Source organism: Pongo abelii, chromosome 12 (genome assembly GCF_028885655.2).
Source record: "Pongo abelii isolate AG06213 chromosome 12, NHGRI_mPonAbe1-v2.0_pri, whole genome shotgun sequence".
Taxonomy (NCBI): Eukaryota; Metazoa; Chordata; class Mammalia; order Primates; family Hominidae; genus Pongo; species Pongo abelii.
In genome coordinates, this window is record NC_071997.2 from 103,667,207 (window position 1) to 103,682,604 (window position 15,398).

The 15,398-nt window shown below is 41.8% G+C and overlaps 1 protein-coding gene across 12 annotated transcripts in view; it reads right to left on the reverse strand.

Annotated features, from left to right (window-relative positions):
- CLIP4 (CAP-Gly domain containing linker protein family member 4) overlaps window positions 1-15,398 on the reverse strand; it is a 130,399-nt gene that overhangs the window by 68,137 nt on the left and 46,864 nt on the right. For 3 of the 12 annotated variants that reach the window (XR_008522186.1, XM_054547676.1, XM_054547677.1), the window contains one exon: window positions 6,296-6,443. Coding sequence is in view for 11 of the 12 variants with exons in the window: in XM_054547676.1 (XP_054403651.1) it covers window positions 6,296-6,428 (133 nt within the window). In the remaining variant the exon portion in view is untranslated. Of the gene's footprint in view, window positions 1-6,295; window positions 6,444-9,453; window positions 10,725-12,122; window positions 12,420-12,606; window positions 13,192-13,449; window positions 13,802-15,398 lie in introns of those variants that run through there. The other 9 variants (XM_063713477.1, XM_063713474.1, XM_063713475.1 and 6 more) reach the window with 8 other exon arrangements.

Sequence of the window (15,398 nt, forward strand, 5' to 3'; positions counted from 1 at the left end):
AAATTTCCTTGTCAATTGCATTAAAATGAACTGTCATCAAATCTGTAACTATGGACATTTTAAATCTTTTGCCATCTACAGACAGTGATTTTTTACTCTGATATTTTCCTGAAAGCTTTTGCAAGCATCTGTGATACAAAATTGCAGGAAGATTTACGGAAAAGACTCTGACAAGTACAGGTTTCTGGTAACTTTAAGATCACAGCATTGGACTGGGTAAGAATTTCCAGCACTCTAATGGAAAACCAATGGATTCATGAGGCTGCTAACCCAAAATCAAGCAGAACAAGTATTACAGAGGACTGAATGAACTGATGAGGGTGATTATAATTTTTACGTCTTTGAAATATGGCGGGTTCTTTAATGTTTGTTTTCTAGAGTTAAAGAATGCCTTTTCCCTTTTCCCTTAAGACCTACAACTTACAGCAATTTGGTGAAGAATACTTTTGCAAACAAAAATGAAACACATTTTCTTTTCTCCCTACTCCAACCCCTCCAAAATTCAGAAACTCTTATGGAGTATTCTTTATTTTCATGGCAATATAAATATTTACATAAGTTCAATGAAAGTTTGTTTTCCCTGTAACAGTACACAATTGGGCAAGTCCTCTGCTTAGCTTCTTAGACTGAAAAGCCTTTTTAAAGTCTAATTTCAGATTCCTTATTACCAGACAGTTTGAAGGAATTCAGATTGACTTTACAAAACCAATAAAGCCCCTCAGATATCATCAAACCTCTGACTGGAATGGCATACTTCAGAATGTGTACATATTCACTATTCTTGCCGCACTTACGTATATAATCAGGCCAGCTTAATGAGACAAAACTTATTTTGCAAACAAATTAGCCTGTGATTATCTTTGGTAGAAATGAGAACTGTAGAGAGAAAAATTGTGTTTCCATGGAAAACTATAAGTATGCCCATTATCAGATTCTAGTCCTGTTTATTGTCCTTGAGGCATTGTCCACCTATAAACTGCACTGGATCCTGAATTCCTCTAGTTTCCTCCAATATCTGGTTACAACCCTCCAAACTAATATTTCCAATTTCTTAAAACTGTCCTTTTCCCCAACCCCTACTGGATGATTTGATGTAAACTTTAGACAAATCGCCACCATGGCTCATGTAAGGAAACTTTGTGCCTGTTTCTGCGGGGGCCACTTAGAGAATTCACCAAAACATCTGATAACATCAACCAAGACATTCAAACTGCAAACCAGGGAAGTCCATTGTTAGAAACTGCCATCCTCATTTCAGCATCTCAAGATGCTCCAAGAGCAAATCTGGAAATCTTCTTAATGCCCTGCCCTCCAGAGGGCTCATTTAAATAACAATAAGTTAGACTTATTAAGTGCCTTGTAGATGCCAGGGATTGTTCTATGAACTTTGTGTATATTAATTTATTTAATCCTCATAACTACCATATGAGGTAGGCACTATTGTTATTCTCATTTTATAGAAGAAGAAACAAAGGGATAGAGAATATAAACAATTTGCCCAAAATCACACAACTGGAAAGTGATTGAGTCAGGATTAATGCCAGAATAACCCGGAATGAGAACATAACCTCTACGCTACAGTGCAATATATTAACATATCTAACTACATTTGAATTCTCAACTTCCATAAAGGAAAATAAGTATTTTTTATGCTGTTGCAAGCTTTTGAGATTAAAAGAAAAATAGTTTTTATTTTTTTATTTTTTGGGGGGACAGAGTCTCACTCTCTCGCCCAGGCTGGAGTGCAGTGGCCAATCTCAGTGATCTCAGCTCACTGCAACCTCTGCCTCCCTGGTTCAAGCAATTCTCCTGCCTCAGCCTCCCAAGCAGCTGGGACCACAGGCGCACGCCACCACACACGGCTAATTTTTGTATTTTTAGTAGAGACAGGATTTCACCATGTTGGTTAGGCTGGTCTTGAACTCCTAACCTCAGGTGATCCACCCGCTTCAGCCTCCCAAAGTGCTGGGATTACAGGTGTGAGCTACCATGCCCGGCCTAAAAAATAGCTTTTAATCAAAAGAAAGTGCGGTGAGGGGAGAAAATGGAGATGATGTCTACTTTAAGTCAAGATGGAATAATGAGGGCCAAATTCGCCCTTCCATCTGAAACAACACCACCAGAGGGAAGGAACAATGGTTTTCAAGACACTGAACATTAGACAATGAAAGACAGTGATCTCTGAGGAATGGAATACAAATGAGAAAAGTCCTACACATGCCCCAGGTAACTGCCTTGAGGGAGTCTCCAGGAGCATAGTTCAGGGGTGGGGAAGGGGGGGACCAAGAAAAAGCCCAGCAGACTCGCTGAGTTGAGGAGACAAAGCTAAGAGTCTAGGGAACTTGAGGTGGCCAGAGGTCACAGGGCAGAATACAGCAGAGATGGATACACACACTGCAAGAGAAATCCAGAGACTTGCAGAGGTTCCTCCTCAACTATTCATCATACGCTTGTGAGGAAATACTTGAGGTTAGGGAAAGAACCATCCATAAGGACTACAGGGATTAGCGCCTATTCTCACCAGGAAGATTGAAAAAGAATCCTCATAATTCACACAGCATTGAGTAGAACAGCAGTCCCTAATCTTTCTGGCACCAGGGGCCGGGGTAGGGGGACCAGTACCAGTCCATAGCCAGGGGGTTGGGGGCCCCTGGAGTAGAATTCTCAGTAGTAGGGAATAATTAGCCCCAGGCCAAGAATGGCTCCAGACCCACCTAACAAATCAGAAAAGCAGGACCTCAAAGGGTCCAACTATTTCCAAGTAACTAAACCATATCCTGGAACAAAGTTCAAGAATACTTACAGGAATACAAAAATATCCAGCATCCAACAAGGTAAAATTCAAAATGTCTGGCATCCAATTAAAGATTATCAGGCATGCAAACAAAGAGGAAAACATGACCCATAATCAGGGGAATAATAGACCTAGAGTTGACACGGATATTATAATTAATAGAGAAGGACATTAAAACAGTCATTATAACTCTACCCCAAATGTTCAAAGGTGGAGAAGAGACCTGGGCATAAAAAAGAGCCAAAGCAAACTTTAGAGATAAAAACTTCATCTGAAATGAAAACTGCACTGGATAAAATCAGCAGCTAATTAATTAGACACTGCAGAAGGAAAGATTAATGAACTTGAAGATGCAGTAATAGAAACTATCCAAAATAGAGAAAAAAATGTTTAAATATAAAATAAATCAGTGAGTTGTGGTACAACTTCAAGCAGTCTATAATATACATGCAATTACAGTATCTGAAAAGGGGGAGAAGCAGAAAAAAATTTTTTTAATGATTTCCCAAACTTAATGAAAACTGAAACCCACAGATCCAAGCAGTTCAACCAACCCCAAGCACAAGAACATACAGAAAACAATACCTAAGCACATAATAGTAAAATTGCTCAAAATAAAGAGAAACTCTTTAAAGCAGCCAAAAAAAAAGATGTTACATCTAGAGAAACAAAAATGACAGCAGAAACAATGCAAATGGGAAGACAGCAGAGCAAGGTCTTTCAAGTACTGAAAGAAAACTACCAACCTATAATTCTAAACCCAGCAAACACATTTTTTTAAAAAAAAAAAAAAAGAAGGTAAATAAAGACGTTTTCAGACATAAAACAGCTGAAAGAATTAATCACTGGCAGACCAGCATCATAAGAAACATTACAGGAAGTGCTTCGGGCAGAAGGAAATGGTATCAGATGGAAATCTGGACCTACACAAAGGAATGAAGAGCACTAGAAATGGTAACTACATGGGTAAATGAGATTTTTTATATTATTTAAATTTAACAGATAATTCAATGTTTAAGCAAAATATATAATAAGGTATTGTGGTATTTATAATGTATATAATGTGTGTTCTGCATAAACTGATTCTGAAGGCATTTCAAAGCAAAAGATTCCAAAAATTGTTATGCAAGAACAGTACATAGTTTCACAGGGTAATCACCTTGAGAGTCAACACTGAGTCACATGCCTCAACTCTGGTTTCTGTGGACTGGTTTCTTTTTGTTTCTTGGTTTTACACTCATTAGTTGGTATTACATTAAAATTCCCTATGGGGGCCTACATGACCCCGCATGACCTGGCCGGTGTCTTACTCTCCAAGTCCGTCTCCTCCCACTCTGCCATCAATCACTTTGCTTCTCAGCCACACAGGCCTTCCATTAATTCTTAGGATATACCAAGGTCTTCCCTCAACACTGTGCCTTTAGTTTTCTGCTTTTCTTCCTGGAACACTTCTTCCCAGGCTCTTCTCACAGCCAGCCTCTTCTGATTCTCTGAATGACCACCCCATCTAAAGCAGCTGCCTTGCCCCCATTGTTCTCTATCACAGCACCCTGTTTCTTTCTTCCACAGAATTCATGATGACCTATTTTTGCTTTGTCTATTCATTTGTTTGTTTACTGGTCTTCCCTATAGAAGACCTGTCTTGGTCACTGATATCTCCAGCATCCAGGACAGTCCCTAGCACACAAGTGGCCCTCAACAAATACTTGCTCAATAAATGTAATTATATATGCCGCTTTTCAAGGGGACACTGACCACAGTGTACCAAGAAAGCAACTATGATGAAAAGGGTCTAGAAATCCTGACAATGAGAAACTGGTGAAGGAACCAGAAATGTGTAGCCTAAGGAGGTTCAGACTAAGTTAAAATGTTCAAACTATCTGCAGATACTTAAAGGCTATCCTATAAAGGAATTTGTGCCATGTATCAAACTAGAATCACTTGGCCAAAATTTCAGGGAGACCAATTTTGAGTCAACATACAAAAACAATTTTATTACAACTAAAGCTTTTTAACAATAAAATTAACTGTTTTGTTAGTTTCCCACTATTGAAGACATGCAAGAGGTTAAATGGTTATCTGACAGAGATAGTGAAAATATGATTTCTACACAAGGAGGTGAGTGGGGAAAGGTTCATAAGAGTCTACAAAAACCTATAATTCTAAGACTACAATGCTTTTTTCTTTTTTTTTTTTTTTTTTTTGAGACAAAGTCTCACTCTGTGGCCCAGGCTGGAGTATAGTGGTGCAATCTCAGCTCATAGCAACCTCTGCCTCCTGGTTCAAGGGATTCTCCTGCCTCAGCCTCCTAAGCAGCTGACAATATAGGCGCACACCACCATGCCTGGCTAATTTTTGTATTTCTAGTGGAGACGGGGTTTCAACATTTAATTCTAGTTACACAAAATGTCAATATCCATTATCACCTTTCATTCAATGTATTTATTCAACAATCATTGAGCAACTAATAACAAATGACTGTATTAGCCTTTTTGAGATAAACAAAAATAAAATATTATTGTTCTCCAACCCAAAGCGCTACAATATAGGAAAGAAAATAAGACAATTAGAAGTCAAGATGGGCTGAGACAAGTACCATACATAAGGTACAATGCACAAGGTTCAAGGTTTCCCCTACATAACTGATTTTGTTATATCTGAAAATAAGCCCAGTTGATTATTGCAAAACCTGCAGATAACTCCCAAGATCAAGGTACAGGTTTTATATAATACTTCTGATGACTGGTCTAGGTAAGCCGCTATAGAATCTGAATACAAAAAAAAAAAGATACTTGGAGATGAGGAATTACTATACTACAATGAATATGACTAAAAAGACAAATTCTCAGTCCAATAACTTTATATCTACTAATATCTACTAATATGTAAAAATTGTATGATCTCTACCTCCAAAGACAATTTGAAATGGTGAACCAACATTTTACTTGAAAAACTCTAAATTGGAAATTTAACAGTTCTATCAAATTTATCTCCTGGTTCTCTTTTATTATGGTTCTGGAGAAATAAGCCTAAATAGATGAGAAGTGGAATGCTTCTAAATTAACATTTTACAGAGGAGATGTAAATGGACCAATTTAAACATTAACCAATCTCATTTCACATTCCAGGGAAGGGTCTCTTACCCTCTTTGCCTAAGTACATGGCTTTTTTAGCAAGTCAGTATATTTAACCAAAATAAATACATCAATAGCAGAAGAATGCTAGATATCTAAGCACCATTGCTTTCTAAAAATACGGTCCTCTAAATCCATCATGATGCTTAAAATGAACATTTTAACATAATATAAATGCTGACAGCAGAAATAAAGCATTTAGCTTAAGAAGCAGAAAAAGCAATAAGCAATTGTATTTTTCAAAAAGGAAAACTTTAGCAACTTTATGAAAACTATAGAAATGGTTCTAAGAAAAACTATGAGTGTAAAAAAGGCATAACAGAGAAGTTACCAGTTCACAGAAAATAAGCACAGCCACTTCACATACCACAGTCTGAAGGCATTGGTGCTGCAGAAATGGAAAAGATAACTGGGGTATCAGAAGCAGAAAATATAAATGGGTATCTTCCAAACAAAGGATTTCCTTCTAATGGAAAATCTGGAAGGTCCTCTATGGTCATCTTCTAGAAAGCCACCTATAATAAGAAACAAAAAAAAAGTGTTTCTACTTTACTTGTATGCAACTTAGAATGACTGCCTTCAATAACTGCCTAAAAGTTATTTGACGTCAAATCTGCTGACATTTTCAGCAAGGATCTTTTATGAAAGGGAAAAAATTCCTTTTGGCAAAACTGTTGTTAAAAGGCATACATTGCTTCACACCACCTCTTATACAGTCGGTAGCACATGTAATCTTTCTAGACAAAACTCAAAAGGAATATATAATAGGTGAAAACACTTTTTAAATGCTGAGCTAATCTAAATGGGTGAAATCTTCCTACTCATGTAACAAACAAGGGCATATTAACCCTTGTAGATGGATCTTTAACTTCCCATAATGCTGGCACAAGTTACATCATTTGTCATCCAATAGCTCATGCCATGTGCTCATCACATGAAGATAATCTACCTTAGAATGTTTCCATTATTTTCTATTCCAGAAAACTTTACTGAAAATTAATCATGTCACTCTTAAAAATCTAAGAGTTTACTAAGATTGTTCGACTTAACAAGGTCCGAGGGTATGTGAGTTCTATCCTGGCCAAAGATGGAAGCCATGCCTTTTAAAGCACATGGCTTATATTACCTCTTTTTCCCAGAAAACATGAGTGCTTAGAATAAATTTGCTCTAAATTAGACTTTGTACTACACCCTAGCCTACATCTCAGAAATGATGTAGAAAGCAGAAAAACTGCTAATAAAACCAAACTTATGAAGCTAAAAGCCTTCCAGTTTCTTTTGTATCAGATCTTTACTATCTGAAGTATCATGAATTCCTGTTTTTAAAATGTAAGCAAAACATTATAAAACTAAATGAAAAGTGAGTTTAGATTATTTCAGTAGAAAGCATAGAAAATAGGTAATCGATGGCTTGATCTGGTAGTAGATAACACCATACTAGCTATTACTTAATGTGTGCTCTGTTCTACTTAACCAACCCTATATCTAACTTAATTATCCTTACCATCAGTGCCCCACTACAATAAAACAGTCATTTCATTGAGCTCACTGTTGTCTTCCCAACTTGATTCATGTTTTCTTAATACTGACAGGAACTGGTAAAAAGTAGGAGGCTTTCTTTTTCCTCAAAAATCGTATGCTTATATGGATATAGATGTTATATATTAGGTAACCTAATCCAGTTGTTACTATTTTAAGGTATTCACATTTTCTTGGATGCTAAAATTACTTACCACCAAATACTTAGAAGCATTTTGACGTTAACCTTGCCACATAAATAGGAAAATGACAAGTTCATGGAATTAGTGTTATAGAGCAGTGGTGATCTTCCTCAAATACTATCAATTCCAAACAGTAGTGAGTATTTATTAAAGAACCACTACATACAAGACACTATTCTAGATGTTTCAGTGAATACAAAAATGAATTAACAGATGGTCCATGCTTGTTAGGTAGTTTACAATCTATTAAGGTGAATAAAATACCACTAATAACTATAGATTATGAGGCAGAATGGGATCTGCTCCATCACATAAGTACCAGGAACATTTGCAGTGGGAGCTTCTAAGAATCATAAATGGTGAAGAAGGTATCATCTGCGATGAGTCTTGAATGATGAATACGTATCAATGTAAAAGGGGATCCCATTAAAGGAACAGTAGGCTGGAACTTGGCATATGGCTAGGAAAACAGTCAGAGGTGAGGCTGTAAGGGCTTTTTAGGGCTGTACTGAGGAGCAAATACCTCATCAAAGACCAAACCACTTACTTTCATGAGCACTGGGAAACTACTGATTTTTTTAAAGAGAGTAGCATGATTAAAGCTGTTTTAGGAAAATTAATCTGACTATAATCACGGTTTGGGACTCAGACATGTTTTTATACTCTTAATTCTTCAGCAAAGTGATTCCGTGGATATCTGAGTCGGTTAAGAGGAGTCACCACATGACTTCCCTTTCAAAGGGTGGAGTTTCTCATTCAAAAAAAATTTTTTTCAGTGATCCCCAGAGCACCTTTCATTTCCTTGTAAACTGTTGAGATCCTCAAAGATATGAACTGTATCTTACACAACTATCAGTTACCACAGGAGCTAGAATAGTGTGTTACCCATATTTAACTAATATTCAAAGCTTAGATTCAAAGTGGAAAGAGGATTCATGCAATCCGATGTAACCAGCTTCATTCTTTTACATATTAGATACTTCAAGTCCAGAGAAGCTACAATATTACCTGACCAATGCAGTGAACATTCTTTGTATTTTGTCTTTGTTGCGTTTTTCTCTAGTTACATTTCCTTATCTTCATGAAAAACTTAACATTCTGCCTTTTGTCCTACCAAAGGAAACTATTTACCCCTATAAACTTCCTTATAGTCTCAGATTCATTTCCTAAAAGCAATTCCTGGATCTGAAGACCTATGACACCTGGAGTCTTGGCCAAATGTCTAAGTATACTGATCTGGACTGAGTACACACTTTCATTCCAAATCCAGCTATAGTCAACTGGTGATACCTGATTATAAAGTAAGCCTAAGGTTAAAAAAAAAAAAAAAATTGGCCCTGCCAGGCACGGTGGCTCACACCTGTAATCCCAGCACTTTGGGAGGCCAGGGCAGGTGGATCACCCAAGGTCAGGAGTTCGAGACCAGCCTGACCAACATGGCAAAACCCCATCTCTCCTAAAAATACAAAAAATTAGCCGGGCGTGGTGGCGGATGCCTGTAATCCCAGCTACTCAGGAGGCTGAGGCAGGAGAATCGCTTGAACCTGGGAGGCAGAGATTGCAGTAAGCCAAGATCATGCCACTGCAGTCCAGCCTGGGCAAAAAAAGCAAAACTCCATCTCAAAAAAAAAAAAAAAAAAAAAAAAAATTGGCCCTAATCAACTGTCTACAGAAAAGGTGCCTCTGATACTAACAATAGCTAGAATCAAATTCCCCAAACTCTGATTTCTATAGGAATTTCATCCTACTCATCACTCCAAGTTAGCTGTTAGCAAAAGCATCTTACATAACATGGCTCAAATACCTTGTGATTTTTTTTCCGAAACTCCTTGATCCATGCTTTAACACAGAGCAGTAATAAATGGGGATGTCCACTAGCATCTTCAGGCTGGTTCAGGACTGTATGGACCCCATAAAAGGGGCTTACTGAAGCCAGGAGACTTCAGATTTGAGATATGGTTCAAGAGCGTCCTTGAGTTATTCAACTAATAGGAGACCAAAGCTGTGTCTACATTAGCTGGAATCATGAGGCCCTTTCATTCAATTTCCTGTAATACTTTGTTATGAGTCATCATTCTCCTGAGATTCCAATCTCACCACGTAAGTATTTAAAGCATAACTCCAATGATCCTTTTATTTGCTACCTACATAACATCTGTACAATCTACTAAACAGGTATTTACAGTACTGAACACTTAGTTGGCCTTAGAGAGAATTAAAAATTGAAATACCTGCCCTGAAAAAGCTATTTATGCATTTAACAAATATTTATTCAGTTTTTCTTACCAAGTTCTAAGCTATGCAAAGGTAAAGAAACCAGATCTGTCCTTGCCCTCATGTAGATTACAGCCTAGTGTTGATTCCTACCAGAAAGCTGAAAGTAGTAAGTGCTATGACCAAGGACACCTGAGTCCTATGAAAGCACAGATTCAAGAGGGTCAATGAAGGCTTCCTGGAGACTAATAAGTTAAAGCTGTGGCGTCTGACCAGATTACTACTAGCCACATGTGACTATTTAAATTAATTTAAAAATTGGCCAGGTGCAGTGGCTCACGCCCGTAATCCCAACACTTCGGGAGGCCAAGATGGGCAGATCACTTCAGGTCAGGAGTTCGAGACCACCCTGGCCAATATGGTGAAACCCCAGAGCAAAAATTAACAGGGTGTGGTAGCAGGCCCCTGTAATCCCAGCTGCTTGAAAGGCTCAGGCAGAACAATCGCTTGAACCTGGGAGGCAGAGGTTGCACTGAGCAGAGATCAGGCCACTGCACTGCAGCCTGGGTGACAGAGCAGAGCAAGACTCCGTCTCAAAAAAAAAAGAGGAAAAAGGAAAACAGAAAAAGATATTAAAATTTCAGTTCTTCCACTGCTCTAGCCCCATTCAAGTGGTCAAAAGCTATATGTGGCTAGTGCTACCATATTGGGTAATGCAAAAAGAACATGTTTCTGGTCTCCGAAAGCTCTTCTAAACAGCACTGAAGGAAAACAGTGCAACTCACTCTCCAGATGAGAAAACAATATACAAATGCCTGAAACAAGACACAAATAAAGGTTAACACACTAAAGCAAGCCTATAGCTCCATAGCTCATTATAAATAATTAACAAGGGAGCAGTAAGCCTAAAAGTAACCACAGTTTGTAGGTTTGAACAGGGAGAAAGAGTGAAGTTGATTTTATATAATCTAAAGATCACTAGTTTCAAACGTGTCAAAATTGGACTTGTCATAAGCAATAAAAGAGAACATAGGTCACTTTTTTAAAAGCCCTTGCTGGTGGGACTGTATGTGGTAAACACAAAATGTCTGAAATGAATCCTACAAATAGAATCCCATGGGCTAAATCTTCTACAAAACAGAAGTAAACACATTCCATGCATGGCAAGACTCAATCTTACAGTCCAGATAGTCCGTATCAAGTGAAAGCATTTAAAAAATGCATCATATTTACGAAAGCAAAATAAGCTGGAACCAGGATGGTTCTCCAACATAAAAACGCAGACCAACTAGACTCCAGCAGGTTCAAGTCTCTGCTTTCCTCCCTAGTTGCTCAATGCCCCGCACCACCCGATCCTGTGCTGTTTAGACTCACTTTAAATTGTGCACAAGATTCACAAACAACAAACGTCAAAGTGAAAGTGAAGTACAATTTAAGTGCTGGCGGATGTTCCTAAGGAGGAAGGTGTTTACTGAAATCTTTCAAAGGCGCCGTTTCATACGATGATGGTGCTACAATATGAACACAATCTAGTATCTCAGAACATACAGCAAGTTATTGTCCCATAGGAACATCATCCTCTGATACATATCAAAACACTGTCTCAGCACAGAGCTGAAAACCAGTGTCTGGATGACGTGAACAGCCTGACATCTAACTCAAAGCGCTACCATCATAAGCAGTGAATGGAATCCTTAAGGATGCGGGCTCAGCTCCAGCGCGCCTTCCAACTTCCCCTCCCAGGTGCGGATGGTTCAGAATTAAGGGATCTCAGGCAGCCAAGGACTCCAAGGACAGCCATTTGGTTTAGCTTTGAAGACTCACTGGCCAAAGGTTTCTCGACAATTTAATGTGCAAGGGGAGTCTAGCGAGAAATGGGAAGAGGCCGCGTTGGAAAGCCACTACGCGTGCGGGGACTCTCGCGGCAGCCGCGGCGGTCGTGGGCCAGAGCCCAGCTCCGCCGCCGGGTCCCGCACACCCCGCGCCCCTCAACCTAAAGTTGGGCCGTCGGTCAGCGTTCGCCACGAGGAGCCCCCATCCCCGCCGGGTGGGCCGAGCCGCCCCGAGAAGGCCTCCCCGCGGCCGGCGACACCGGTGCCCACGGGAGGCGGCCGCGGGGCTTCCACAGCCCCCAGCGCCTCTGCGCGACCCCCCCGGGGCCACCGACCTCCCCGCGGGCCCCTAGGGCCGCCCACCCCGGCCCGGACCCCGCCGCCGGCCAGCCCGCGGCCCGGGGGGCCCCGCGCGCCCCCGGCCCACCTGCCTCCTCCGGGTCCTCTCGGAGCGGCCGGCTGGGGACGCGGGGGCGCGGAGGAAAGGCCGAGAGGCGCGCTCCCGCCGGCGCTGTCTCCCGTGGCCGCCCACGGAGCCTCCCCCGTCGCGCCGCTCCAGACCTCTCCAGGCCCCTCCCGCTGCCTCCCACGCGTGGTGGGCGCGCGCGCAGTGCAGGCGGCCGGGCGGCGCGCAGGCCTCGGCCACGGCCCCGCGCACGCGCCGGGGACTCGGTAGGGACGGAGGAGGCAGCGCGCGCCTGCGCTGGCTCGCCTCGCTCCCGCGCCCCAGCACTCCCCAATAGTCAGAAGATCGGGGCCGCGACCTCGGCTGACAGCGTCTGCGGAGTGTCGCAGTGTTACCTCCCCCGCCGCGAAGCCAGGCGGCCCCGGCATGCCGTGCATGTCCACCGCCTTCACAGCCCTCAGCCTCGCGCCCCCACCAGCTGCTCGGGCCGGGGACCTCGTCTTACCCGTCTTGGGCTCCCCAGAGTCCAGCCGAGCGTGGCCAAGAGTATATCCACCAGTTCCCTGCTGGCAGAGCTTGCTGTAAAAGGCCTAATCCATGCTACACCCACGTTGAGCAATTAGTTCATATCTCCTGCGGCTTTGCTGCCTCTTCACCCACCTTTTCTCCTGACCCCCTTTCTCCGTCTCCCAAGGACCACACAGGGTGAAACCGTGCACCTAAAGTCGTCAACTCTGACAGCCTGACTCTCTGTCATCTGGTAACAAGAAAGCGTTACTGGACACATAGTGAATCCCCTTAATGAGGAGACCTAGTAAGACCATGACCGAGGTTTGAAACATGGAGACAACAGTGTTACATCTATCAGCTGTCTCTGAGGCCTACAGCGGCTGCTTCATAGAGGCTGTACTTCTGTGTTCAGCGCGCACAGTGCCTGGCAGGAACAGATGTTGAATGAACATCTGTCAGTGTCTCTGCAAGAGCAGAGGTAAGCGCTCACCGCACCCCAGAGCCTCTTTTCCTGTTAGAATCATTGATTTCAGGGACTGGGAAAAGCCTCCTTCCCACTTGCCTGAATCCTCCTTACAGTGTCTTCCCACCAAGCGGTGGTTGAACACCTCCAGTAACAAGGAACTCATTACCTTTTAAGGCAGCCATTTAATCTTTGATCAGCCTTTTGGAAAATTTCTTTCTACCTTAGGAGCTAAAATCCAGCTCCCTGCATCTCCCCCTCACTGGATTTTGTTTCTGCCCTGGGGACTCTTAAGTCTGACTCCAATTCATCCAAGACACGCATTACCTCTCCCTTAGGCTACTCCTGATATGACCTGGTCACAATCCCACTCACCAGCATGTTGAGGGATTCTCTTGGATGCATTCCAGCTTGTCCAGAGCTCTCTTAAACGTGATTATCAGGAATTGAGTGGGTGGCCTGCCAAGTGCGGAGAGGAAAGAGACTGCCACCTCTTCTTAGGTCCTATGCTTGTGTTAACAAAATTCACCATATCAAAATAGTTGCTAGGAGCAGTCACATCACATTGTTGAATCGGGTGGAGCACACTGTTGACTAAAACCCACAATATTTGAATACATGACCATCCCCGACCCTGGTCAGCTGCCAGTTTCTCTGTCTCTGCAGGCTCAGCATCTGCGAGTGCTCTCAGAGATGTGACACGGATACTTCCTCCTCCCTCTGAAGAGTCCACCTCCCTTTCCCTGCTTTCATCATACCCTCTTCTTGTCTGACCCACCCATCTCTTTAGCTGGTTAAAAGAAGGAAGGCAATCTGCCCTTGGTTGGTTTCAAGCACCTATAAATGAGGCCAATTGTCATTGAACCACAGAAAGTCATAAAGATCTGTGTGTAACAGAGGAGCTATTGGTGAAGTTTCCAAATGTATACAGTTCACTTTTATTGCTGATTTAAATTATCCCTCTGAAATACCACTATTAGTAGGTGACAAGGCATGGCTAGCTGAGTTGTTCTTAGCTATAATCAAGATCTCTGTTAGAACCAGCCAGGCCACTGGCTTTATCTGCTACACCCAAACACCGTATGATACATAGGCAAATTCCCAGGATACCAAGCCACCACAGTCTCCCACTCACTTAGTTGCCTTTGTTCAAAAATCTGACGTTACTCCTTTACACCATCATCAAGAATGCAAGTGCTCCTTGGAGTCATGCTTCCTAGAATACCTCGTGACATACAAGCTTTAGAACCAGGTATTGCCCAGTTAACCAGAGTGAGACTGGACAATGATATGTGGCCAGAACTTGGAACTTGAACTATTCATTGGGGTGGGAAGGCACATGGGGATGTGGACCAACTGTAGCTGCTGAGATTCAATTCTATCTGGAGACACAAAGTTCCTGAAAAGTATAGCAATAATCCACAGCGTCAGGAGGTGATCAACTTACTGGTCAAACATCACGGTGTGGAGAAGGGGCATTACTCACTGACCACTATAAGGCACTTGACCTACGGAGATCTTGTCTTCACTTTACAAATGAAGAAACAGACTCTGGGAGGCTGTGTGACTTGCTCCATGTAGCCAGGGGCAGAAGTAAGATTCAAACCTAAGTCTGTCTGATCTGAAGGCCTTTGTTGATTCACTACTTTGCTAACCTACACAGGCTGTCTTTGGGGGCATTAAAGACCCAGAATGGCTGCGTAGAGCAGCATTCAGAAATTCAGACACTCGGCAGCAGGAAGATCTGTCAGCAGCTCTCAGGACCCCAGCCATGATAAAAGGGTTAGAGGAAATAGCAAAAGAAGACAAGGTCACTGCTTTTACATGGACTGGATATGGGATGGAATATCATCAGTTTCTAATTTGTGAGTATATAGGGGGCCTAGGCCCTTAGGACCATGAGAGACACCCAACTGTCAGAATTGGGGCACCAGATGGGAGTTCAACTAGCAGAAGTGCTTAAATGCAAAAGATCAGCGCACTGGGCAGAGCCCCTAAAGTCTTCCTGTCTGCGATGTTTACAGATATGATCATCAGCATCAAAAGCCCAACAGAATCAACAAAGTATTAGAAGTAATGTTAGCTCAGCAAGGTTGCCAAGTATAGGATCAGTTTCTAAAAATCCATAGTTTTGTCCACATTAGCAATAAGCAACTGGGAAATGTAACAGTAAGAAACCATTCACAATAACAATAAAGTTTAACAAACTCTAAAGCATAATATCCAGGAATTAACCCAACAACTTGCAAGAACTTTAAGGAGAAAATTTTAAAACTCTATTTAAGGACATAAAAGATTGAATAAGTGAAGAGATATAGCATGGA